The sequence below is a fragment of the Podarcis melisellensis genome, assembly GCF_964234715.1.
Source record: "Podarcis melisellensis genome assembly, chromosome: 9".
NCBI lineage: Eukaryota > Metazoa > Chordata > Lepidosauria > Squamata > Lacertidae > Podarcis > Podarcis melisellensis.
Genome location: NC_138541.1, coordinates 45,803,009 through 45,824,372, shown reverse-complemented (window position 1 = coordinate 45,824,372; position 21,364 = coordinate 45,803,009). Strand labels below are relative to the sequence as shown.

General features: G+C 44.5%; 1 protein-coding gene and 1 long non-coding RNA gene across 13 annotated transcripts in view; one reads left to right on the top strand and one right to left on the bottom strand.

Moving 5' to 3' along the window:
- GALNTL6 (polypeptide N-acetylgalactosaminyltransferase like 6) overlaps positions 1 to 21,364 on the bottom strand; it is a 452,866-nt gene that overhangs the window by 21,564 nt on the left and 409,938 nt on the right. For all 4 annotated transcript variants that reach the window (XM_081926064.1, XM_081926066.1, XM_081926067.1 and 1 more), the window contains exons 9-10: positions 14,738 to 14,845; positions 7,939 to 8,160 (exon numbers count right to left, since the gene is read on the bottom strand). In XM_081926064.1, the coding sequence (XP_081782190.1) occupies positions 7,939 to 8,160; positions 14,738 to 14,845 (330 nt within the window). The remainder of the gene's footprint in view (positions 1 to 7,938; positions 8,161 to 14,737; positions 14,846 to 21,364) is intronic.
- The window catches only part of LOC309378244, a 106,209-nt gene that overhangs the window by 65,851 nt on the left and 18,994 nt on the right, over positions 1 to 21,364 (top strand). For 8 of the 9 annotated variants that reach the window (XR_014171921.1, XR_014171922.1, XR_014171923.1 and 5 more), the window contains one exon: positions 20,467 to 20,786. The exons of the other annotated variant lie outside the window; for it this stretch is intronic. This is a non-coding gene — a long non-coding RNA (uncharacterized lncRNA). Of the gene's footprint in view, positions 1 to 20,466; positions 20,787 to 21,364 lie in introns of those variants that run through there. 9 annotated transcript variants of the gene reach the window in all.

Below are 21,364 nucleotides of genomic sequence, written 5' to 3'. Positions count from 1 at the left end.
AAAGACTTGAGAAAGGGCCTGAGGGCTGGTGGAGGAAGATTGTGGAGGTTTAGCAGGGAAAGAATACATCCTGCTCTTCAGCAGACGAGGCTTTGGACTGAATCTTCCCAGGGCCTCAAGTGGCTGTGAATGAGTGATGGGAATGAGGCTTGTCAAAGCCTGCTTCCCAGTAGCAGACAACTGGATAGGGGAGGGAATCGGAGCTACATTGGCTGGCTGAGCCTCAGGGCGTTTTGCCTCCCTTTGGGCAAAAAGAAGCTTCTTCCTGCTTGGATGGTTTGAATTCGGTTGCTAGTCTCATTGCTCTTTCTCACCTGGTGCATCCGTGGCTGACTCATCCCCTTCTATTCTGACTTATCCGGTGCTACTGGATTTAAATAACCTTGAAAATATACACTGGCCTTTGGGCTGCAATGGTCACTTGAACCAGCACTACTTCTTCTTTGGCGATCACTCGTATCCTAGAGAATGCCAGCAGCTCCTCGTTGGATTCCTCCCTGCTTTGCTTTGCAGGAGGTGAATTATCTCTTGCGGCTACTAAAAGGAAGATAGAAGCTACCATAACCTTTGGGTATGATGGGGTGGATAACTTTATCCATCCCAAGGGCTGCTTGCCATTGTGTGGAATCTTCCGGGGGCTGCACAACAGTAGTGGGTGTGACCAGAAGCAAAAAGGGGGTAGATGCCACTCTTACCAGGGTCAGTAGTGGTTGCTGGGACAGCACAGGTAAGGTGGCATTGCTCGCCTACCTTCTGAACACCAAGTGTTGCTGCTGGGTTGGGAAACCTCAGATCCAGGGGCTGAATGCGGCCTCTGTATCTGGCCCTGGGAATGCTCCCCAGGCCACCCAACTCACTGGCCCTGCGTCACACTCTTGAGTCTTTTTGTGTGGCTGGAAGATGCCCTTGAACTCAAGTAGTGCCTCTTGCTTGCTTGGCTGGAGGATGCAGTGTGGCATGTGAGTGTGTGTAGAAAGTAGCCTACTGTCCAGAGGTAACATTTGCATTTCTTGTTCCACTCACTTCTGCCTCAGACCCCACCTACCACTGGCCTATGGCCCTTGAGGAATTGCCCAGAAGGTAAGGCAGCCCTCTGGCTGAAAAAAACAACCTTCCTCATCCCTGCTATAATATGTAAATATTGAACAATATTATTGTGCACTGTTGGGTGCCTAATTAGCCCTATAACTTGCAGACTAACTGTATCTGAGGTTTAGAAGCATATTGTGGTCCAGTGGCAAGAGCATCTGGGGACAGGTTGGTTCTGCAATTACACGCATGGACTTCATTGGGTTTTGCCACTATCTCAACGGAAACCTCCTAAGACCCAGGTAAGGAATGGCAGTTTGACAGTATTCCAGGCCAAGGCAAAGTTGAAGTGGCCCAAGCTGCGACAACAGCTTGCAAAGATATGCGCAGGAAATGCAAACTCTTTGGCACCACCTTGGGGACTACTTTTGCAAGACATATGGCTGGCGAGAGATGAAGGATTGCCGCTCTGTAATGCTGAGTGGAAAACCGTGTAAGCATGTCCTGTTGTCAGCCAGCATTAAGGAGATGGGAGCACATTCACTTAAGATGCTGCACGTCCATGAAAACAGAGAGCCAACTAAATAAATAAATAAATAAATAAATAAATAAATAAATAAATCCAAGCATAGACTCTCTCGTTCATTTTTGTCAATGTTGATCAGCAGAGAGTACCAGCTGCACAGAACAAGAATGGAGGAATCACAGATTTGCAGAGGATGGATGGATGGAAACTGATCCAGCACATGAATAAAGGAAAGGCTCCATATCCAGATCTTGTTGGACTCCTATCTCCATCAACATCTGCTGGGCTGCATGCCCCTCCCATGCCTAATGGAAACCTCCCAAGGCCATCTAGCTCACAACGTACTGTGAGCAAAGATAAGATCTAACATGGATGAGAGGCCAGTATATGGGTGGTGTTATTTCCCTACAAGCATGACATTTAGGAAATTGGCAGGCATACTGTCAGTGTCATCAGCATCAATATTTGGATTTAAAATTAAAGCCAAGAGCACCCAGGCACTCATTCAGTGAGATTAGCATGGCTACAAACCTCTGAGAATGCTCAACATGCAGGTTGTTAAATAGCTACAGCCATAGAGTTGCCCTGCAAAATTCGAAGAAGTGGAAATTTCAACAGGTTTGCGTATTGTTTCAGAATTGTATAAATTAGGTAGATTCCCCTTTAAATGCAAACCGAATCCTTAGCAGAAATCCATTTGTAAAGATGGAAGGAACCCAAGAAGCCACCCAATCTCCTTGCCCTGGAAAAGAGCCACAAGAAGACTCTAGCAAGAGGAAGACTTGCCTGGCCCCAGCCATCAGAGAAGGAGCAGCTGCACAGAGCTTGCTCCCCACTTCACAGCCAGAAAGAACACTACCCTGAGTGCTAGATGTCCTGAGACTTCAGAAGTTTGGGAAAAAGAGATTCTGGCCTCTGCCACAACTAGAGTCTAGAAGCCACCAGGCAGGTGAACTGCATCCTTCCAAGTAAAAACGCCAAAAGGGAAGATTAGTGGGTGGCGCCAGAGCAATCTTACACCTGCCTTTCCATCCTGTATATGGCATTCCAATGCTATCCTATATGTGTCTACTTGGAAGAAAGTCACATTGTTTTCATTGGCACTTACTCTCAGGTAAATGTGTATAGGAGCGCAGCCTTTAAGCATAGCCTTATTATTAGAGGGCAGGCTTATCCCCCTCCAGATGACCTGAAAACCTCTCAACTTGTCTCCCTAAATGCCTTAATTATTTTAAATCTCTCTCATTAACTCTTCAGGGGTGGGAAATGGATGCAATAACTATAAATGAGTGTTCTACATTTAAAAATAATGACCCACAACAATAGCCCGCTAATCACACAGTGAGAGCCACATGCCCTTTCATCTGTTATTGGCACCCCAACTACAGTCCTAATTAAGCAAATTTGCTTTAATTTAAAATGAAAAAGATCTGGGAAAGGAAAACAGAAGTGTCAGGCTACCGGTGGCAGCAGCAGTGAAAGGCTTCATTTCAATGAGATGGAAATATGAATGAATTATCCTTATAGCCCAGCACTTTTAAATACTAAAACCATCCAGCTGCTTCTGGATCTTATGAACTGTGTCGCTGCAGCAAAAAAAGCTTTCAAGGTTTGCGATTAAAATACATGTGGCCGAATGAGTCATGGCTACTTCTCATGTTATATTTTAAAGGCTCAATCCCACTCTCAAGAGTCACTTCCTATCAATGAATTACGGTGGCCAAAGAGGATGGGGCTTCTGTACCTTTAATAGATGTGCAGAAGAAAGACTTTCAGCAGGTATAGTTTGCCATACAAGCTACACCTGCTGAAGTTCTCTCTTCTGCACAACTATTAAAGGTGAAAGGATCCTGTTATTTTTTGCATCTGGCCCCCCTATGATGAATACAAGATTGTTATATGCATAGCTATTCCCAGGGTCAATCTGGACATCCATATGATCCATATACAGTAGTACCTCGGGTTACAGACGCTTCAGGTTACAGACTCTGCTAACCCAGAAATATTACCTCGGGTTAAGAACTTTGCTTCAGGATGAGAACAGAAATCGTACAGCGGTGACAGCGGGAGGCCCCATTATCTAAAATGGTACCTCAGGTTAAGAACAGTTTCAGGTTAAGAATGGACCTCCAGAACGAATTAGGTTCTTAACCCGAGGTACCACTGTGTGTCTGTGTGTGTGCGCGTGCATACACACACACACACACACACACACACTTAAGAGGAATTGCCCTTTGCATGTAAAACCTTTCATAACATGAGAGGGTAAATGATACTTCTTGTTCAGTAACTAGAAGAGAATTTCAATCCGTTTCATGAAAAGGAGATCACATTTGTCCACTTAATGCAGCTCTTAGAAACTGCAGCAATAGGCCAGAGAAATCCATCCATTTGACAAAACTGGAGACCTGAGGAACCTCTCATCATCTCTCAGTCAAGCCCACCTCCCAAGATCATCATGAGAAATAGTCTCCTTGGGGAAAGTGTGGTATATTCATGTGATAAATCCTAACAGTAGTAATCTGAAAACTGGGATGGCTACTTGCAATCAACTCAAGCTCCATTTTCAAGCAATGATCTAGCCATGAATTGGTCAATCAAACTGACAGGTCCATGACTGTTTTCCACCCTGATAAGATTAATTGAAAACCAAGTTTACATGGTATTAGAAAAATACAGGGCAGCAGTCTAGCAGCATTTAACAATGACAGATGCTGGATGTAGCAAAGGGCTGAAGCTTCTAAATGAAGCAATCTCTAGTGTCTGGAACACACAGCAAATCAAGTCAGAAATGCTTTTCAATTGAATGTTCTGTTCAAATAGTGTATTGTCCTTGACTATCAAAGTCGGTGCCTTGACTCGCTTGTTAGGGTCGCCACAGTTCAATACAGCATCATAAAAGGCTTCCAAGCCCCACAAATTTACCAAATGCCTTTCGCATAGCAAAGCCCCAGTGACTTGAATGCTCGAGTGGCTGTGTTGCAACTGGAGAGCGTTTGAAAGATTTTCAAGGGTGCAGAATACAAAAGAAGGAAGGCTGCCCTGTGCATTTAAATTTAAAGCAGCGCACATATCGCTTGAAGAGACATAGCTACTGTGATTAGCGAGACAGAGAAAGAGAGCAGTGCATACTTCACAAACCAGCATCTACAGGCTCAATGCCTAGCAATAAGCTGCCTTTTAAGCCAACTGATATCTAGTAACTTTTTAAAGCAGACACACGCACACACAGATTCCTTTGTGCAAGCCGTAAAAAGAAAGAAGCCATAAAAACAAGAAGAAAGGGGTTGGGAACAGAAGCTCAGGCACAGATAAAACAATGTCTCTGGAATTCAGAAGGACATTAGGTTTGATGGAGGGAATTTGACAGGCAAAGAGAGGGTCAGCATTTCAGATGAGATTCTTTTTCAACCATTGCCTTTATGCCACCATAAATGCAGCAAGCCGATGGGCTGAGATGGGGTCATTAAAGCCACGGTGTCGACTCTGAAACTAATGTCATAGCAAAGGAGCTTTGTCAGTTCTAACACTTTGATTCTTTCCTGCATTTGTTGCTAGGTCCAACTTCAGAGTTCTCCCTTTTGGACCTTCATGTCACTGTGGTACAACCCCCCTCATGAGATTCATGAGTTAAGTTGTCTGCAAAGATGAGGCTAAAGCAGCTTGCTTGCTTTCATTCAGATTTAAGCAAGTTTGGAGAAGCCAGGAAGTGGGTTTGCTTATCCATCACAATGGGTTTGGGAATTGCTGGTGGCAGGAGAAGAGAAAAGGAACAGGGTAGGGTCCAGAGAATGAAAAGGTCCCAAAACAATCCTAGCTGCATTTTGTTACTTGGCACTATTGGCCCTCGATGGGGTTGTGTATCCTCATCTACATAAGGTGTAGCTATTAGGTCTAAAGGAGGCTGAGTGAGCATCTGTATTCAGATGGACAGAATAGCCCGAGCTTAAGGAAGAGTAAAGGTGTGTCCTGACTGCCCTGAATGCGGCACACATTCGGTTAAGGGTTTCTGGGAAATGATATATAATGAACTGAAAAAGATGTTTAAATATACATTTGTAAAGAAACCAGAAGCCTTTTTGCTAGGAATAACAGGAAGAGAGATTAACAGAAGGGACTATAAACTTTTTCAATATGCAGTAATAGCAGCAAGAATCCTAATGGCCCAAAAATGGAAACAAGAGGATCTACCTCTTGAATGAAACTTATGGATTACGCAGAATTGGACAAAATGACTGGGAGAATTAGATATCAGAAAGAATACAAATTCATCGAGGACTTGGGAAAGTTTACGGATTATCTGGAAAATAGATGTGATGTACAGACAACGTTAGTCGGTTTCAAAGAGGCTTTGTGATTGTTAAAGATGTATTGTAAAAAAAACAAACAGAAGTGATAAGTTACTATTAACTGGCAATACAAGTCAAGAAAAATGCGTAATGAATAGAAAATATGGATGATTGGTGGAGGAGCTGGTGGAAGTTCAAAAAATTGGAAATATGAGAACAAGACTGTGTTGATTAATTTGTAAAAGAAAATTTAATAAAAAATTATAAAAAAAGAGAATGCGGCACACATTCAGGCACATATCATAGATCTAGGTCTGCACAGTTCATGGATCAAAGGGCTCTGTTGCCCTAGTACAACTAATCCACTTTAAAAGAGAAGCAGACTTGTTGCGGTTAGGAAAGTGATGGGGAAACACATTGAAAAGTGTGAGATGTGTGAATGTCTAATGGGAAGATGCACAATGGCCCATCACATCCAACACCCGAATAAAAGGATGAATGCTTATTGTCATCTAAGTGCCCTGCAAACAAATTGGAAAGTATTCTGAAGACAGTCTAAACTTCACATAAGCTTTTTGTCAGCAAACCAGGATGAATGCACAATATATAGGCCATCTGGAGAAGCCCCAAGAGCTAGATGAAGGAGAAAACCAAGAGTTGGATGAGCACCAAAAGCCTATAAAATGGCCAGCAGACTACAATTGACACAAGTCAGTCCAAAAAGGGGAGACAGTGAAGGGGACTCTGGTGAGCTCTGGGCCAATCCTCCAGATGTGAGAGGTTGCATCCATGCAAAGGTGGATAGTGTCCTTGTTTTTTTTTAGTGAGATTTTGAGGAATACAAATTATGTGGCCACAGAATCACAGCCAGAACACAGGCCCAAGTGTAAAATAGCTAGCAACGAATTCACCAAGCAGTGACTTTCTTTCACATTGCACCCCTCTGCAAATCCATCTGACTTTCCGCATTTGCCTCGAGTGATGAAAAGGCAAAACAGAAGGCCAGATGCACCACATTCCCTTCCAGCACTGCATGGCTGGAGGCACAAAGAAACCCAAAATAGCAGGTTGCTTCAAGGGTACACTTGGTGATGTTCAAAATTCACGTTTAGCCTTTGCAAGAACACATGCTGCCAATCAATCACTCATTTGCAGCAGACAGAGTTTTGCAAGGAGAAAGGCAAAATGTGTGTGTGTGTTGCTGTTGTGTATAAATGTGAGAAAACGGGGGATAGGAAAACAGGGAAGCCAAGCCGCCATTTGCACACACACACTGTCAAACACACAAATGTTGTATGGTTCAAATGTCAGAAGTGGCACAGAAGTCAGTGCAACAATACATACAGCAGTCACCAATCCACCAGTAGCAGCGCATGTCAGGAGTGGGGAGGTAGAGCTGCACCCCTGATACTGGTGTCACTGCTGGTTATCTGGACAGGATGGAGTCATGGCAAGACTGGAGCAGGATGAGTGTGCAGGCAGGAAGTATGCCACCAGTCTTGCATTCCCGCCAGTGCATTTGCCCCAGCCCTGCCTGGATAAGCAGCAGTGTCAAGATTATTATTACTATTATTAATAATACGAATAGCCTGCCTTTTCTCCAGACCAGGACTGAAGGCGGCTTACACAAATTAAAACAACACAAAATGCTTAAAAGCATAAAAGACAATTGTTAAATAGTAATTACACACCAATAGAGGATGGCTCTGCAGCTCCACCCAGAGCGGCTGGGTCAGCTCAGTGAGATAGGCAGCATATTATTATTATTATTATTATTATTATTATTATTATTATTAGCATGGCAACAAGGATCTTTGCATTTTGAAAACCTTTTCGCATGTGCGTCCACAGTGCGGTGCTGCTAGACACTGCTTAGATAATTATAAAGGGTCACAGGCAAAAGGTTTCTTACTTCAGCCACGGCTACTGTGGTGGTTCCAACTGCTACCTGCTCCCTTACTGACCTCTTTGGCCACGGAAGTTGGAACTAATTTTGTGAATGCTTTGTCACCATAGCAGCCACTTCGCAGGGAATGTAGTGTTGCATCCGACAGCACCTGAAGCAACTGGCTCATATTGGATAATGTTCCTCACCTCTCCCCAGGAAGCAGGTGGTGGCTCCACCGGAGGGAAATATTTAGGGACATCCCAAGCCACCGCAGCCATGAACCACTTGAAGTCCTTGCACTTCAGGTGCTTGCGAAGCTCTTTCTGGGCCGAGATATCGCCAGTGGAGAGGTGTCTGTACTCAGGCCGCCTCTGGTAAACGTACTCGGCGAATTCATCCATCCACGTTTCTGCCACGCGCTTCAGGTTCTGAGCGGCAGAAAGCAAGAGTCAGTCATCTCTTCCCGCTTAAGTATTAGCACTGATAACGCACACACACAATTACAATACGCCATTCTCTTATCTAGCTTTGGATGGTTGTGCATTAAGCAAATGGAAGCCTTTTGCATTCAATTGCTATTAGGAGCCTGATAAAAGTCAGACTGATGGCTTCTCTCTTCCTTTAAAAAAACAACAACCCCCCCCCCGCAGAAACTTCAATGCAATTACTGAAAGGGATTTAATTAACGAGGTACAGTAAAGGCTCACTTAATTATTTCCATGGAATCTTACTGCAGATATCTCTCTTGTTGCTTGATTGCCTGAGTTGATTTTCCACATCATTTCCATTTGGAAATATGTAGGAATTTGAAGTTCTTTCTAAAGAGATAATACGGAGTATAATTCGATGTCCTAACATTCCCCCTTAAAAGCCCAATATATTCCTGGGCTTGAAAAACTAATATCTGGAGACAAACTTCTGTTTTGCCTCATCAACACACTGCTAACTTCTTGTCAGCGGCGGAAGAAACTGCTCGGGCACCTGGAGCATCGTGCCGAGGGGTGGGGCAAGCTGCCCATAGGGGTGGGGCGCATCACGGGGCCTCTAGAGTCTGCCTGCCTCTTCCCACTCAGCCGCTCTACAGCTGGGGGGGGGGAGGCAGCAGGCGGACCGTTTGGGCAGCTCGAAGCCTGTGCGTGCCCAAGCCACCGCATCTCTCTCAGGAGAGACGCTTGGCTCAGGAACGCTGCAGGCCCTGCGGTGAGTGCCACCTGACATTGTGTCCCCCCCCAGTGGTGACACCTGGGGCGGCCCGCACCCACCGCGTCCCCCCTTCCACCGCCTCTGCTTGTTCTTACAAGTGGGAGCTGCAATAAAATGTTGCAGTGTGGATTGCTCTTATTCAGGGCTCCTGAATCATGCTCTCTTTTTCAGCAGGCTCCATATTATTTTATCTCCAGCCTCTCATTTTTCCACCCCCATTATGTGAGCACTGAGCATAGTCAGATCTTACAAGGTTCTTTGCAGGTTCTTTGTCCTTTAGTCCCCCCCCCAAAAAAAAATGTTTAACTTCTGCAGATGTTTGGATTTCCTAACCATGCTGACCCCTTCCTCTTGGTTCTCAGTGGCCTTGCATGGCTATATAGTCACTGGCACTCAATACCAGAGTTCATTATTAAAAGGGATTGTTCCACCTTATATGAGACATTACTTGTTCTGTGCTGGAATTCAGCACACAACAAAAGTAAACACCATGCCCCGAGTTTTGATCATTCAGTATAAAATATTATTGCAATCAGAAGGAATGATGTAAACATGAATTATCACAGCTGCTTCCAAGCGAAGGATTGAGACACAGATCTGACATGCTTCATGGTGGCAGTAATCCAACCCACATATTTTATACTGAGAGGAAGGGATGGTCTAAGCCAGTGTTTTCCACCCTATTTCAAACTGTGGGCACCTTCCATCTTGTTTCCTTCCTGTGCAGTTTCCCTCCAAGTAAGTACAAATCAATACAAATATGAGGTCCTGCCCCCCAACAAAAGAATGCCTCCCTAACAAAAATCCTGGCTATGCCCATGGATTTGCTAGAAAGGTAGCAATTTTCTTTGTAAATAGAACATGTTTTATTTATAATTTTTATAATTTATACAAAATACAATTACATAAAATGATAGGAGCATAATGAAATATTGTTGAAGCAGAATAACATAGAAGCATGGAGCTGGAAGGGACCCCAGGGTCATGTATCTAGTGCAACCCCCCACCCCCACCTCCCCGCAATGTAGGAAACTCAGCTAAAGCATCCATGACAGATGACCATCCAACCTCTGCTTAGAAACCTCCAGGGAAGGAGAGTCCAGAACCTCCCAAGGAAGATCTATCTTCTCCATGTATTATAAAAAGTAAACAACACTTATTTGACCCCAGTTATTTGACACAGAAGGGGAAACCTACAGATACAGTCCAAAAGGTGAACAGGGAGTTCTGTATATATGGGATTATTTTAAAAAGCAACTGGTCCTCACTGACCTGGTGCAAAAAGATCTTGTCATCTGGAGGAGCCCTGGCTGCCTAGATAAAACACTATAGCCCCCCACACCCTAACCTGGGAGTAAGACCCACTGAACTCAGTGTGACTTTCTTCTGAGTAGACACTTAGTTATTTACTAGATGCAAGTCAGCAGCACCAGACGACCCTGCTGGGCTAGGCGCTGGGGTGGATTTTACCCCACACTTTGAAGAGCTGGGCTGCTGCTGTCGACAGGTCCTATGCCCCTCAGCAACATCCAAAGGCCCTGATCCACTAGGTGTTGGGATGGATTGCACCGTGCACCTTGCAGAATCAGGCCCAGGTTGCCGCTGGGCCCAGCACTGGTGGCAGCAACAAGCAGCTCCGGCTTGCCCAGCCCTACCCATTGCCACCCCACTGCTGCACTTGCCTGACTTGGGGGTTCTGGATCTCGGGCCCTACTAGTCAAAGCAGGAGTCTCAGTGATTGCCCTCTCCTGCTGGAAACAAACCAGGACTGCTCCAAGAACACACACATGGCAAAAAGGAGTGCTAGGTTCTGGTGGGCTGACCCATTACCTGCTTGTACTTGGCCAAGAGGATAGCTAGCGAATCAGGATTTATTTTTTAAAAAGGATTTCCCCCCTTCACTTCTCACTTCCCTCTGTGGCCCCCTAGCCTTGTGCTATGGCCCCCCAGTCACACATTTTTCACCTGTGCCCCCTTTGGAATATTCTGCCCCCCCTGGTTGGGAAACACTGGTCTAAGCTCACCAAAACTGATCTGTAGCACTTCAGACAGCAGCTGGGAGCATCATATTTTTAAATGGCTCGCCCCACATTAAAAATCCTTGTGCTAAGAGAGTGTTGTCAGCTAGAATTTTCTACCTGCAACATTTTAAAAATAATAATAAATGAGACAACCTTTAAAAATGCAATACAGTATGTGTCATCTGCAGCAATCCAGTCTTCGAAGGGCTCTACAAAAGCTGGGGTAGCTCAATGTGTAGAGCATGAGACCCTTAATCTCAGGGTTGTGGGTTTGAGCCCCACATTGGGCTCATAGCAGGTGGTTGGACTAGATAATCCCTGTGGCCCCTTCCAATTTTTCAGTTCTATGATTCGATGTGTCATTTACTGAATTACCTGCAGTTCACCTCTAATCTGAAGGAGCACCCACACGTTCTAAAAACAGGAGGTTGCAAGCGTTACCCTAGTGTTGTTGTTTCCTCTGTTTTCTCCCCACTAGATGGAAGTACATTTTCATATTTTATTTTTCTCTTTGATCAGACTCCCGAATCAAGGTTTCGTTGAGAGGATGTTTTGAGAGTGGACGTGTCACATACAACCCCACTTCAAAAGCAGAACTTGCAACCTCGGCGACGCTAGCTGTTTAATAGAGTACTAGTCATAGAGCACTGAAGGGTATCTTCTGTGAGAGATGAAGAGCAATACTCATCTCATAATCTGTGGCGTAGGATAATGTTTCTGCTTAGAATGACTTCTCCCATTGTGATTTGCTTCCGACATTCATTTAGAAGCACCTCTCTTGAATTTGATTAATCTGCTGTGCTTCGAGCGTCTGAACAAAGCTAGATGTCTCAGAACCAATAAGACTTATCTGAATACAAAGGGAGCGAGATAGAGAACAAATGGAGCACATTTCAGCTGGCACAGCAAGATAGGTTACCACCTGCTTTGTCTCCACAACAGAAAGAAAAACATTTATGCCAGCAGGAACTGGGGATGTGAAATTAGAGCTGCTTAGGAGATGATAGCTCGGGAGTCCTTGTTCTTAAATGACAGGAGTTTTTGTTTGTTCGTTTGTTTATGAGAAACAATACAAGTTCATCCTTCTGAGAAATTTCTGAGCCGTCATATTTTGACAGTATGGGCAAATGGGACAGAAACTAGAAAGCACATGGCACCCCTTCCCCAGCTGCACATCAGTTCCAGATCATTGAAATGCAGAATTCTTCAAACCTCATGAGGATGCCACAGAGATACCCTTGCAGAAGTTTGCCCCCTCTTGAACACATTTATAAAATCATACTATGTGCTGTATTATTTAGCAATTTGCCAGTCGCTCCTAGCTTAGGTACTTAAGGATAGACACAGCGACCGTTTACCAGTTATTTAACACACCAGCGTTAGGTGCAGAACCCATGAATGAAGGCCTTCTCTAGAAAGCCAATCCTCTATGCTAAAGTGGCAAATAACCAAAGGCGGCTGGGGAAGCCAAGTTGAATCTGGAGGAGGTGGCACTGTAAACTTGAGGAAGGGCCAAAGAAAGTTAGACAAAGCATTGCTGAAGAAGTGAGATCTGAAGAGGAGGAGAGAATTGGGTTCATTGATTAAAAAGGGCTGAGCCCATCAGTGTTGGTGTTAGGTTTTGGTGGTATTGGTTAGGGGATTGGTGGTAGAATGATGATGAGTGGTTGGAGGGAAAAGGAGCAGATTGGGAGGAGGAGGTGTCAGAAGCAGAATATGTGATCGGGTTTAATGATCAAGAAGACCTTGTTGTTGTATGCTGGGTGAACCTGTACATGTGTTCTCAGAAGCAGGCCCATTGAGTTCAAGGGGACTTGTTGCCTCACTGCTGTTCTGTCAACGGTGTGAGTGGCTGGAGACGAAGTCAAGCATCAGCTACCAGGTCTGGATCTACAGATTTTGCCCTGGGAGGCAAAAGTCTTCACTGAAGCCCCCTGACAGCAGTAGTTTTTTCCCTCCTTGTGCCCTATGTGAAGTGGTGGTGGCAGCAGGATACAAAGGGGAGAACCTCTTTCTCATCTTGGCCATCGTCGTCCTGCTACTGGGCTGGCCACAGCAGCTTCTCATGTTCCTCTTCCTGGGGTTGGCAGGAAAGTGGGACCTTATATGGCCATCCACCTCCTCCTTTATGTTATTGCCCACATGGCGTGCTCTGGTCCATGGGCTCACGAAGAGTCGGACACGACTAAACGACTAAACAACAACAACTAATAAATAGAACTCAGACAGAATGTAAAGAGTCACCAAACATGGGCCACAGCTATGGTGCACCTCTTTCCTCTGTGTCTCCTCCCCCCAATGCTGTTTTGCCACCTCCCTAACCTCTTCTGCTCCTCCTTATCCTGTCAATTGCCAGCATTTAAGGTCCAAATGGGCTCACAAAGGTACCTCCTTCTGCAATCTTTACACAAAAGATTCCTTTTTCCTTTTCTACGTGAGCTCTTGAAAACGCATCAATTGGTAAGCTTGCAATTCATTGATTCCATAAAACGACCTTATGAGATCACTTAACTGAGCCTCCTTTGTTTGGCAGTTGGCTCAGGAAATGGAGCATGTGGGAACTGATTGGGCAATCAGCTGAGCTTTTGCCTCTTGAACTGAAACCAAAGGGAGCATCAGAGCAAAATGAGGCTTGCTGACTCAGGGCGATTTCCAACATACCCTTCATATATTGCAGCAACCTGTGCCAGGGTTGTTATTTCCAACTGGAATTGATTTCACTGACTGATTTCCTGTCAGTGGCAAGAGTAATGTTAAAATCGGCCCTTAAGCTTAGAGTCCCACGGATGCTTCTATCAAGCCTGAAGTTGAAGGGCCAGGCAGATACCTGCAACAATATTTCTCCTAAGAGAACCACTTTGCCAGACTTGCTTTGTGGGTCCTCTGCTGAAGCTGAACTCTCCTCAGAATTATGTCTGAGGAGCTTCCAAGCAATAAATGGAGTTGTTTGTCCTTCCAAGGTACTTATGGCAAATTTGGCCTACGTTATCAGATCTTGCAGCAATCCATTTTTATCCAAAATAGGCATTTTCCTCTGCAAAAGCAGATTATATTTTTTATTAGCTACTCCAAAAAAATGAAGACAGTGGCAATATTCATTCACAATCCTACAAATCATGCCTTGGAGGATTGTGAAAGTGTAACAAGCACATGAGATCTGTCCTCCTACTTTGTTTGTGGCTTAGTAGATGACCTGGTTTCCTCAAACCACAATTTACCATGCTGTTCAAACTGACAAACGGGGTGTTGAGTGATCCCTCTATGGTTTTGCAATCCTGATTTGGATAGATTGTTCCAGTGCTTGAATTACGGGGAAGGAAGACAGAGGTCCTTGTCTTCTTAGCTTTTATTTTTAGAAGGCTACAGGACGGCTATGAGCTGGTGGTCATGGGCAAACATATGAAGTCCCCTGATCCACTAGACTAAAAAGCCCACCTAATCCAGCATCCTTTTCCCCACAGTGGCCAACCATGTGGGGTTTGTAGATTCCCCTAGCTTTTCCTGTGTAATGGATCGCTCACCCCATAGTTTGCTTGTTTGGATGCAAAGTGTGGTGTGGGGAAATTAGGAAATCATCTTTGGAACTGCATGTGAGAGGGAAGGAAGGAATGGAAGGAGTTCTTGAGACCATCACTTGTTCCTGATGCTCCTAAGTAAGGTTTGGTAGATGAGGAATGTGTTGTTTGAAGGGAGCCTCCGTTTTGGGTTACAGGTTTCCTGGACAGCATTTTATACGGTCAAGTCTCACAGCTGAAGGAACCTCAGAACATAAGTTACTTACTCTTGCTAGGCTGGTGCCAGATGGGACTTTGTAAGGGACATATTTCCTGTAGATGTGCCCCACTCTAGAACACGGAACGTCAAACATCCCTCCTCCACACATCCAGACCTGAGAGAGGAACAACAACAAAAAAAAGAGAGTGAATGTCTGTAAGGTGAGGATGTGCTTGGCAACAGCTGAAAGAGAAAAGTCAGGGTCTGAAAAACTTACAAGTGTATGCAAAACCCCTCCCCCCCCATTCTGTGCTCATAGCTCTTTTTAATTATTTATTTCGAATGAAAAAATATACAAAAAACAAAACCCGAACAAGCAAACTGAAGAGGACATAGAGACATGAGTTAAGCACAAATTAAGTACAAGTTCAAAGAAAGAAAAGGAAACTACCAAATAACCATGATAAGCTTAATCTAGTCTTATATACCATCATTAATATAAGGATAGAAATCAAAACATTATAAAGAAAGTATTAGAAATACTAGAAGTGTTAGAAATACAGAGAATATTAAGAATACTAAGTATATTGACAATATCAAGATTACTGTGCTTATTGCTTTTATTATGATGGTGGGGAAGGTCATTGCTTGGAGGAAAAAATGTATTTTGCATCTAAGTTGGTTTTTTTTAAAGAACTATAAAGTACACACTAGGTAATAGTTAATACAGCATAAATATGTGATCTTATGGGATTTTGAAATTGGAAAGTATCAAAGGCAACCTCCTGACTGAGCACTTGCAATTTCTGCAAATTATTGAAGCATCTTCTGAACTTCGTAAACTTCAAAAATGCTATGTGTATAGATGACTGAGGCTATGTGTGTAGATGACTGTGTGTAGATGACTGAGGCAGTGAAGCTAAAAGGCAACGTATAATTAAACCTTTCAGAAGCAAGATAATGGAAAACTGAAAAGACAGGGAACTGTGTCCAAAGGACAATATACATTACTGATTACATTAGCTTTAGGAAAGTTAGCAAAACACTCATATTAAGGTTATTTGCAATCTCATTAAGAAGTCTTGATTCACCTGGGAAAGAAAAAGTAATTACGGTTAAAAATAAACAGAAACGTTTTTGTTTAGGTGGAAATGTTATAACTAAACAAGCGTTGTAGATTAAGAAGATGGGTTCAATGAGCAATGCTAAACACTTAACAGTTTTAATGAACAGTCTGAGCTTCAGTCAGAAGACATACAATGGCCAGCAACATCCGAAAGTGTTCCAATAAGACTTTCTCACCCATTATTTTCTCTCACCAGCTTTTACATGAATCTGAAAACAAGTGGGAACTACAGTGAAACATTGCAGCATTAAGTGCTCCTGGTTTCAGCCAGCCACGCCCAATTCCACAATACTCCATTCCATTCCATTCCCCTCCCCCAGGTTTTCCATCCCTTTTCCAACAGTCAGAATTTTGTGAGCATGCTAATACCTCGTTGGGCTATTTTAGGGGTTTCCCCTTTTTAGGGTTGTGCATGACTGGCACTCTTTGGGCTCCATAAGGATATTGGGAGAATGAATTTGCTATTAGTGTATAGGAATAATTAGAAGGGTCTTGGAGATAAGGAGGTGAAAACCAAGAGGAAATAACATTTGGCACATGCAGCAGGCATCAAACAAAAAAACCAAATTGCAGCACACATCAGAGGTACATTTTATGGCGTAATTGGAATGAATCTCAGGCTGGCTTCTAGGACATTTAGCAGCTGTTTCTGTTTGTTCATCAGTTTCGGTATTATTCCAAAGGTTTATTTCTTATTTCTTCTGGAATATCAGCACTCCTTTTTTTTTTTTTTTTTTTGCTAATTATTTTTATGATTTTCCACAATTTTTAACAAATTGTCATTAAATTAATACAAATTCAATACAAATTTAAAAGCTGACTTCCAACCCCCAGATGTCCCCTCTATTTTCCTCCGACCATTGCTGCTCCCAATAAAATAACTTTTCCAACTATCATTTCAAAATACATTCATCCCTTCTCCCTACACATCACCTGATCAATACTCCTTAAAAATGGATTTTTAATATCATCTGGACTGTGCTAAAATAGAGCAGCAGCCTGAATTTACACACACACAAACACCCCACTAAATGTAACAGACCCAAAGGGGACTTCTGCTAATGCCTGAAAATTTTGATGGTGTTTAATGAGCAAGCTGTAAAACTGAAACACTTGTCTTTTATAGCAAGGAGCCAGCAGCCAATATAAACAAGAATGGGAAGTATTTTCCTGAAACCCAACTTAGAATAAAAACATTCTCCTGTGTAGACCGCAGAACTATGCCACAGGTTATTTCCCTTCTCTTCACAGGCACAGCAATCCAAACTTGCTGGATGGAGCTACCACCCTTATGGCAGAAGCAGTGGAAGGTTAAGGGGACCAGTCAGATTACAGTGGTGCCCCGCAAGACGAATGCCTCGCTAAACGAAAAACCCGCAAGACGAAAGGGTTTTCCAATTTTTAGCGGCTTCGCAAGACGAATTTCCCTATGGGCTTGCTTCACAAGATGAAAGCCCATAGGGAAATCTCCGGGGACAGCGGGGAAGCGCAGCACGCCTTCTCCTCTGTTCCCGGACCTGTCCTGAAGGCTTGCGGTGGGAGGTCTGGGAACAGAGGAGAAGGCGCGCAGCGCTTCTCCTCTGTTCCCGGACCTGTCTTGAAGACTTGCGGTGGGAGGAAGGTTTTCCTCCCCACCGCCAACATTCAGAAGGCTGTTCTGAAGGCTGGCGGTGGGAAGAAAAGCCCTTCAGCCTTCAGAAGAGTTCCCCGCAGGGCTCTCCAAGCTGCGGATAGCAGCCTGCTGCCCCTATCCGCACCTTGGAGAGCCCTGCGGGGAAGTCCTGCAGGGCTCCCCAAGCTGCAAATGTCTACCCCGCGCGAGGGGCGCTCTGAAGAAGAGCGCCCCTCACGCGGGGCAGCAGGCTGCTATCCACAGCTTGGAGAGCCCTGCGGGGAAGTCCTGCAGGGCTCCCCAAGCTGCAGATGTCTGCCCCGCGCGAGGGGCGCTCTGAAGAAGAGCGCCCCTTGTGTGGGGCAGCAGGCTGCTATCCGCAGCCTAGACAGCCCTGCGGGAACTCTTCTGAAGGCTGGCGGCGGGAGAAGGGCTTTTCTTCCCACCGCCAGCCTTCAGAAGGTCTGAAGGCAGTCTCCCTAGGAACGCATTAATTGATTTTCAATGCATTCCTATGGGAAACTGTGCTTCGCAAGACGAAAAACTCGCAAGAAGAAAAAACTTGCGGAACGAATTAATTTCGTCTTGCGAGCCACCACTGTAGGTCTGGATCCTATCTTGGCCAGTGCTGGATGTGAAAGCAGTTCAGGATCCACCAGGCTCTGTTGTCAGAATACTGCTGATGGGCTTAACAGTTGTCTGCATGTATGATGAGCATCAGGAGGGGAAGTCCATGCTGGCAGTGTGACATCAGGCTACTTGAGCCAGCAGAAGTGGGAGGAGGGATGTCTCTGCTCGGTCTAACCCCCCTCCCCTCAACAGCCCCACATAAGTTTTTTTTTTGGGGGGGGGATTGCTGCTTAAAACAAAACAAATACTGCAAAGGAGCCAGGGAAACAAAAGGAGGCTTTCAAGAGAGGAACTGGATCCAAATTCAGGTTCTGTGTTCTAGATCTGTCATAAACAGAGTCCCTTTTCAAATGTTGGGGATGGGGGAGGGGGAGGCATAGTGGCAGAACCACTTTTTCTGACCCATGTGTGCTCTCTAAACCACACGTAGGAAGCTCCTGCATGCAGGGTGAGGACAGGGGCGCCAACATGAATAAAATATTGGTGGTGGTGGGCAGATAATCCCCCCCCAATTTTAACAACGGAGGTACCTAGTGTTGGTGAAGGTTTATTCCCCCGCCTCACCCCACTTCTTGATCCCAGCTCTCTTGCCATCCAGCAACCCTTTTATAAGTTCGCTTACAGGGGTTGTTGGGAAACCCAAGTCCAAACGTGGAAAAGAAAGGAAGGAAGCATTGCCCATCAACTTTGCGGGGGTGGTGGTGCCCCCCTTAAATGTAATAGGGGGAAAAGGGACCTGGGCCCCTAGGAGTTGGCACCTATGGGTGGGGAAGGAACCAGCAACTGCCCACCCCACCTGCCAATGCTACCACCTTGGACCCTGTATTCTGAACCAATTGAGGTTCTAAGTGCCTTCTGAAGGCAGCTCCACGCATAATAATGCAACCTGGATTTTGCAGATTCACAAACAATTCTGGCAAGCTCTTCCCCTTTCCAAGAGTGAGCAAAGCTAAAACACTGACTGCCAGGTGGGGATCCCATACAGAGGGATGCATCCAAAAGCTCTCCAAAGAAAACCACCACTCTTTCTTCTTAGCATAGTCTGCATACACACTGTACATAAAAGAACACAATTGGAGTTAAGTGGTGCTGTCAGAGCAAGGCTTTGGTTCCCCACTCAGAAGAACGACCAAGAGGGTCCCGCAAAGCAGCAGGGATCACTTATCCCACTTCAAAGGAATACATACACCCATGAGACCATTAAAGTCCAGAATCCAATATTACCAAAGTGCACCACTGAGGATGTCTGCAGGAAGAAAAAGACGTTGCTCACTTTCGACGCAGGAGCCTTCACCCAAAACTCCGACTGGGCTCTCTGCCCTGAGCTGACCTGCATGCACCAACCTGCTCCTTGTGATTAATGGGTGCTGCCTTCATTGGTTTTCCACCAACAAAAGCAGTATTTCACTGCAAGTGTACACCTTGCAGCAATAATAATGATATATCCCCTCTGAGTTAGCTGCTCTCACTGTACGTTCTTGGCAAGGGGGGCGGGGGGAACCTCACACACCCCTCTTAATAATTATTTGCATAGCAATTTCCTAAAGTCTTAAACTGTTGGGATGCAGAATTAGCATTTTTATGCTGTTTGCTGTATTATGCTAATGAAAATATATGCCGACATTTCACTGCCTTTATAATTGGCTTCTGCTAAATGGCAGTGCTGAGGTAGGACTGATAAGGGGAGAGAGAGGGGGTGGGCACTTTGGCACATAACACGAGAAAAGTTGTTGCAGCCTTGTGCAAGCTGATCTTCTACAGGAGACACCATTCCCTGCAAATGATATGCTGAGCTCTCGCCTGCCTGTGATATAAGTAGAATTGGAGCCCAAGCATGGGGGAGAGAAATAGGAGTGGGGGAAAGTCATGTATATCACCTTGATCTCCTTGGAGGAAAGGTGGGATATAAATGTAACTAACAGGTATACTTTACTGAGGACCTGCAATCCAGGATGTCTCAGCATGGGCTATAAGCCCAGTTCCAAGAGAGAAAAAATCATGTTGACAACATTGGTGCAAACATCCTGTGGCTGTTAAGGGGAAGGGGTTGTTGTTGTTGTGTTAATGAACTGCAGGGTGGAATCTATACACATAAATCTGGTCTGAAAATGCTTTTTTAAAAAAAAACGTTTAAAAAAATACATTGAATTTTCCACAAGGCTCACCATCGCCATCTACTGTCACATTGTAAGGTAAAGGGTAAAGGGGACCCCTGACCATTAGGTCCAGTCGTGACCGACTCTGGGGTTGCGGCGCTCATCTCGCTTTATTGGCCGAGGGAGCCGGTGTACAGCTTCCGGGTCATGTGGCCAGCCTATTGCACTTAAAACTCACTTAAAATGTTTTATTTGCAGCTGTGTAGCTGAGTCCCAGGTGTTTTGTATGAATTCTGTTAATGGAACAATGCATTTGTGTTTATGTTTTTCAGTGTGTTGTGAGATGCTCAGAGACCTTTGGGTAGCAAGCATCCTAACACATCTAATAAATAACAACAATCAAACAACATAAATTTTTGGTAAGATTTGCTGAATATTGCTTGTTCTGAAGTAGGGGTGGAGGAGGAAACTGTTTTTTAAAAGGTTTATATGTGAAATATGGTGGGTCTGACCAGATTTAGCTTTCCCTTCATATCACCTCTTTGAGTGCCCACTTATATATGAGTGGCTCATTTTTTAAAAAATAAAAAGCCTCTCTAATTATATCCAAAAATGTATGACAACAATACATATTTTATACAGACAATATGCAAAAATATTTATACACCGTAACTTTGTAAGCATTGATATGTAAGTATTTTTATACATTTATACGCATTGCTGTCTGCATCTCTATGTGCTGGTCACTTTAGGAAAGCTTTACCATGTATGTGTATAATATCCATCTAATATACGTATAATAAAGCATATATGATGTGAGAATTGTTTGTATTTTTAGCAAAACTCTAAAAAACAACACCTTGCCTCTTGGCAAGATCAAGAATCAATATGGGAACAGGAAAAAACCTCTGTAGGTAAGCTCAACATTGATATTTTCCATTCCTATTCTGAACAGTGAGTTGCTGGCACAGCCTCTTTCTGCCCTTCCCTACTGCAGGCCTTCCTGCCTTCTGCCCTTCCAATCCCAATGGGCACTAGCCACCACTGTCAGAGCTCCTTATTTCCTACCGGCTTTTCCTGTGAAGAGGATGAAAGAGATGACAAGGGGTGATGCAGAAAGCAAGTGAAAGAACCATAAAAATAAGGGATGTTGAGATCCCAGGGGCGGCAGGAGCCATTGCTGCTGCTTGGATTGGCAGGCTTTGGGTCATATACGGGTGTACAAGCAGG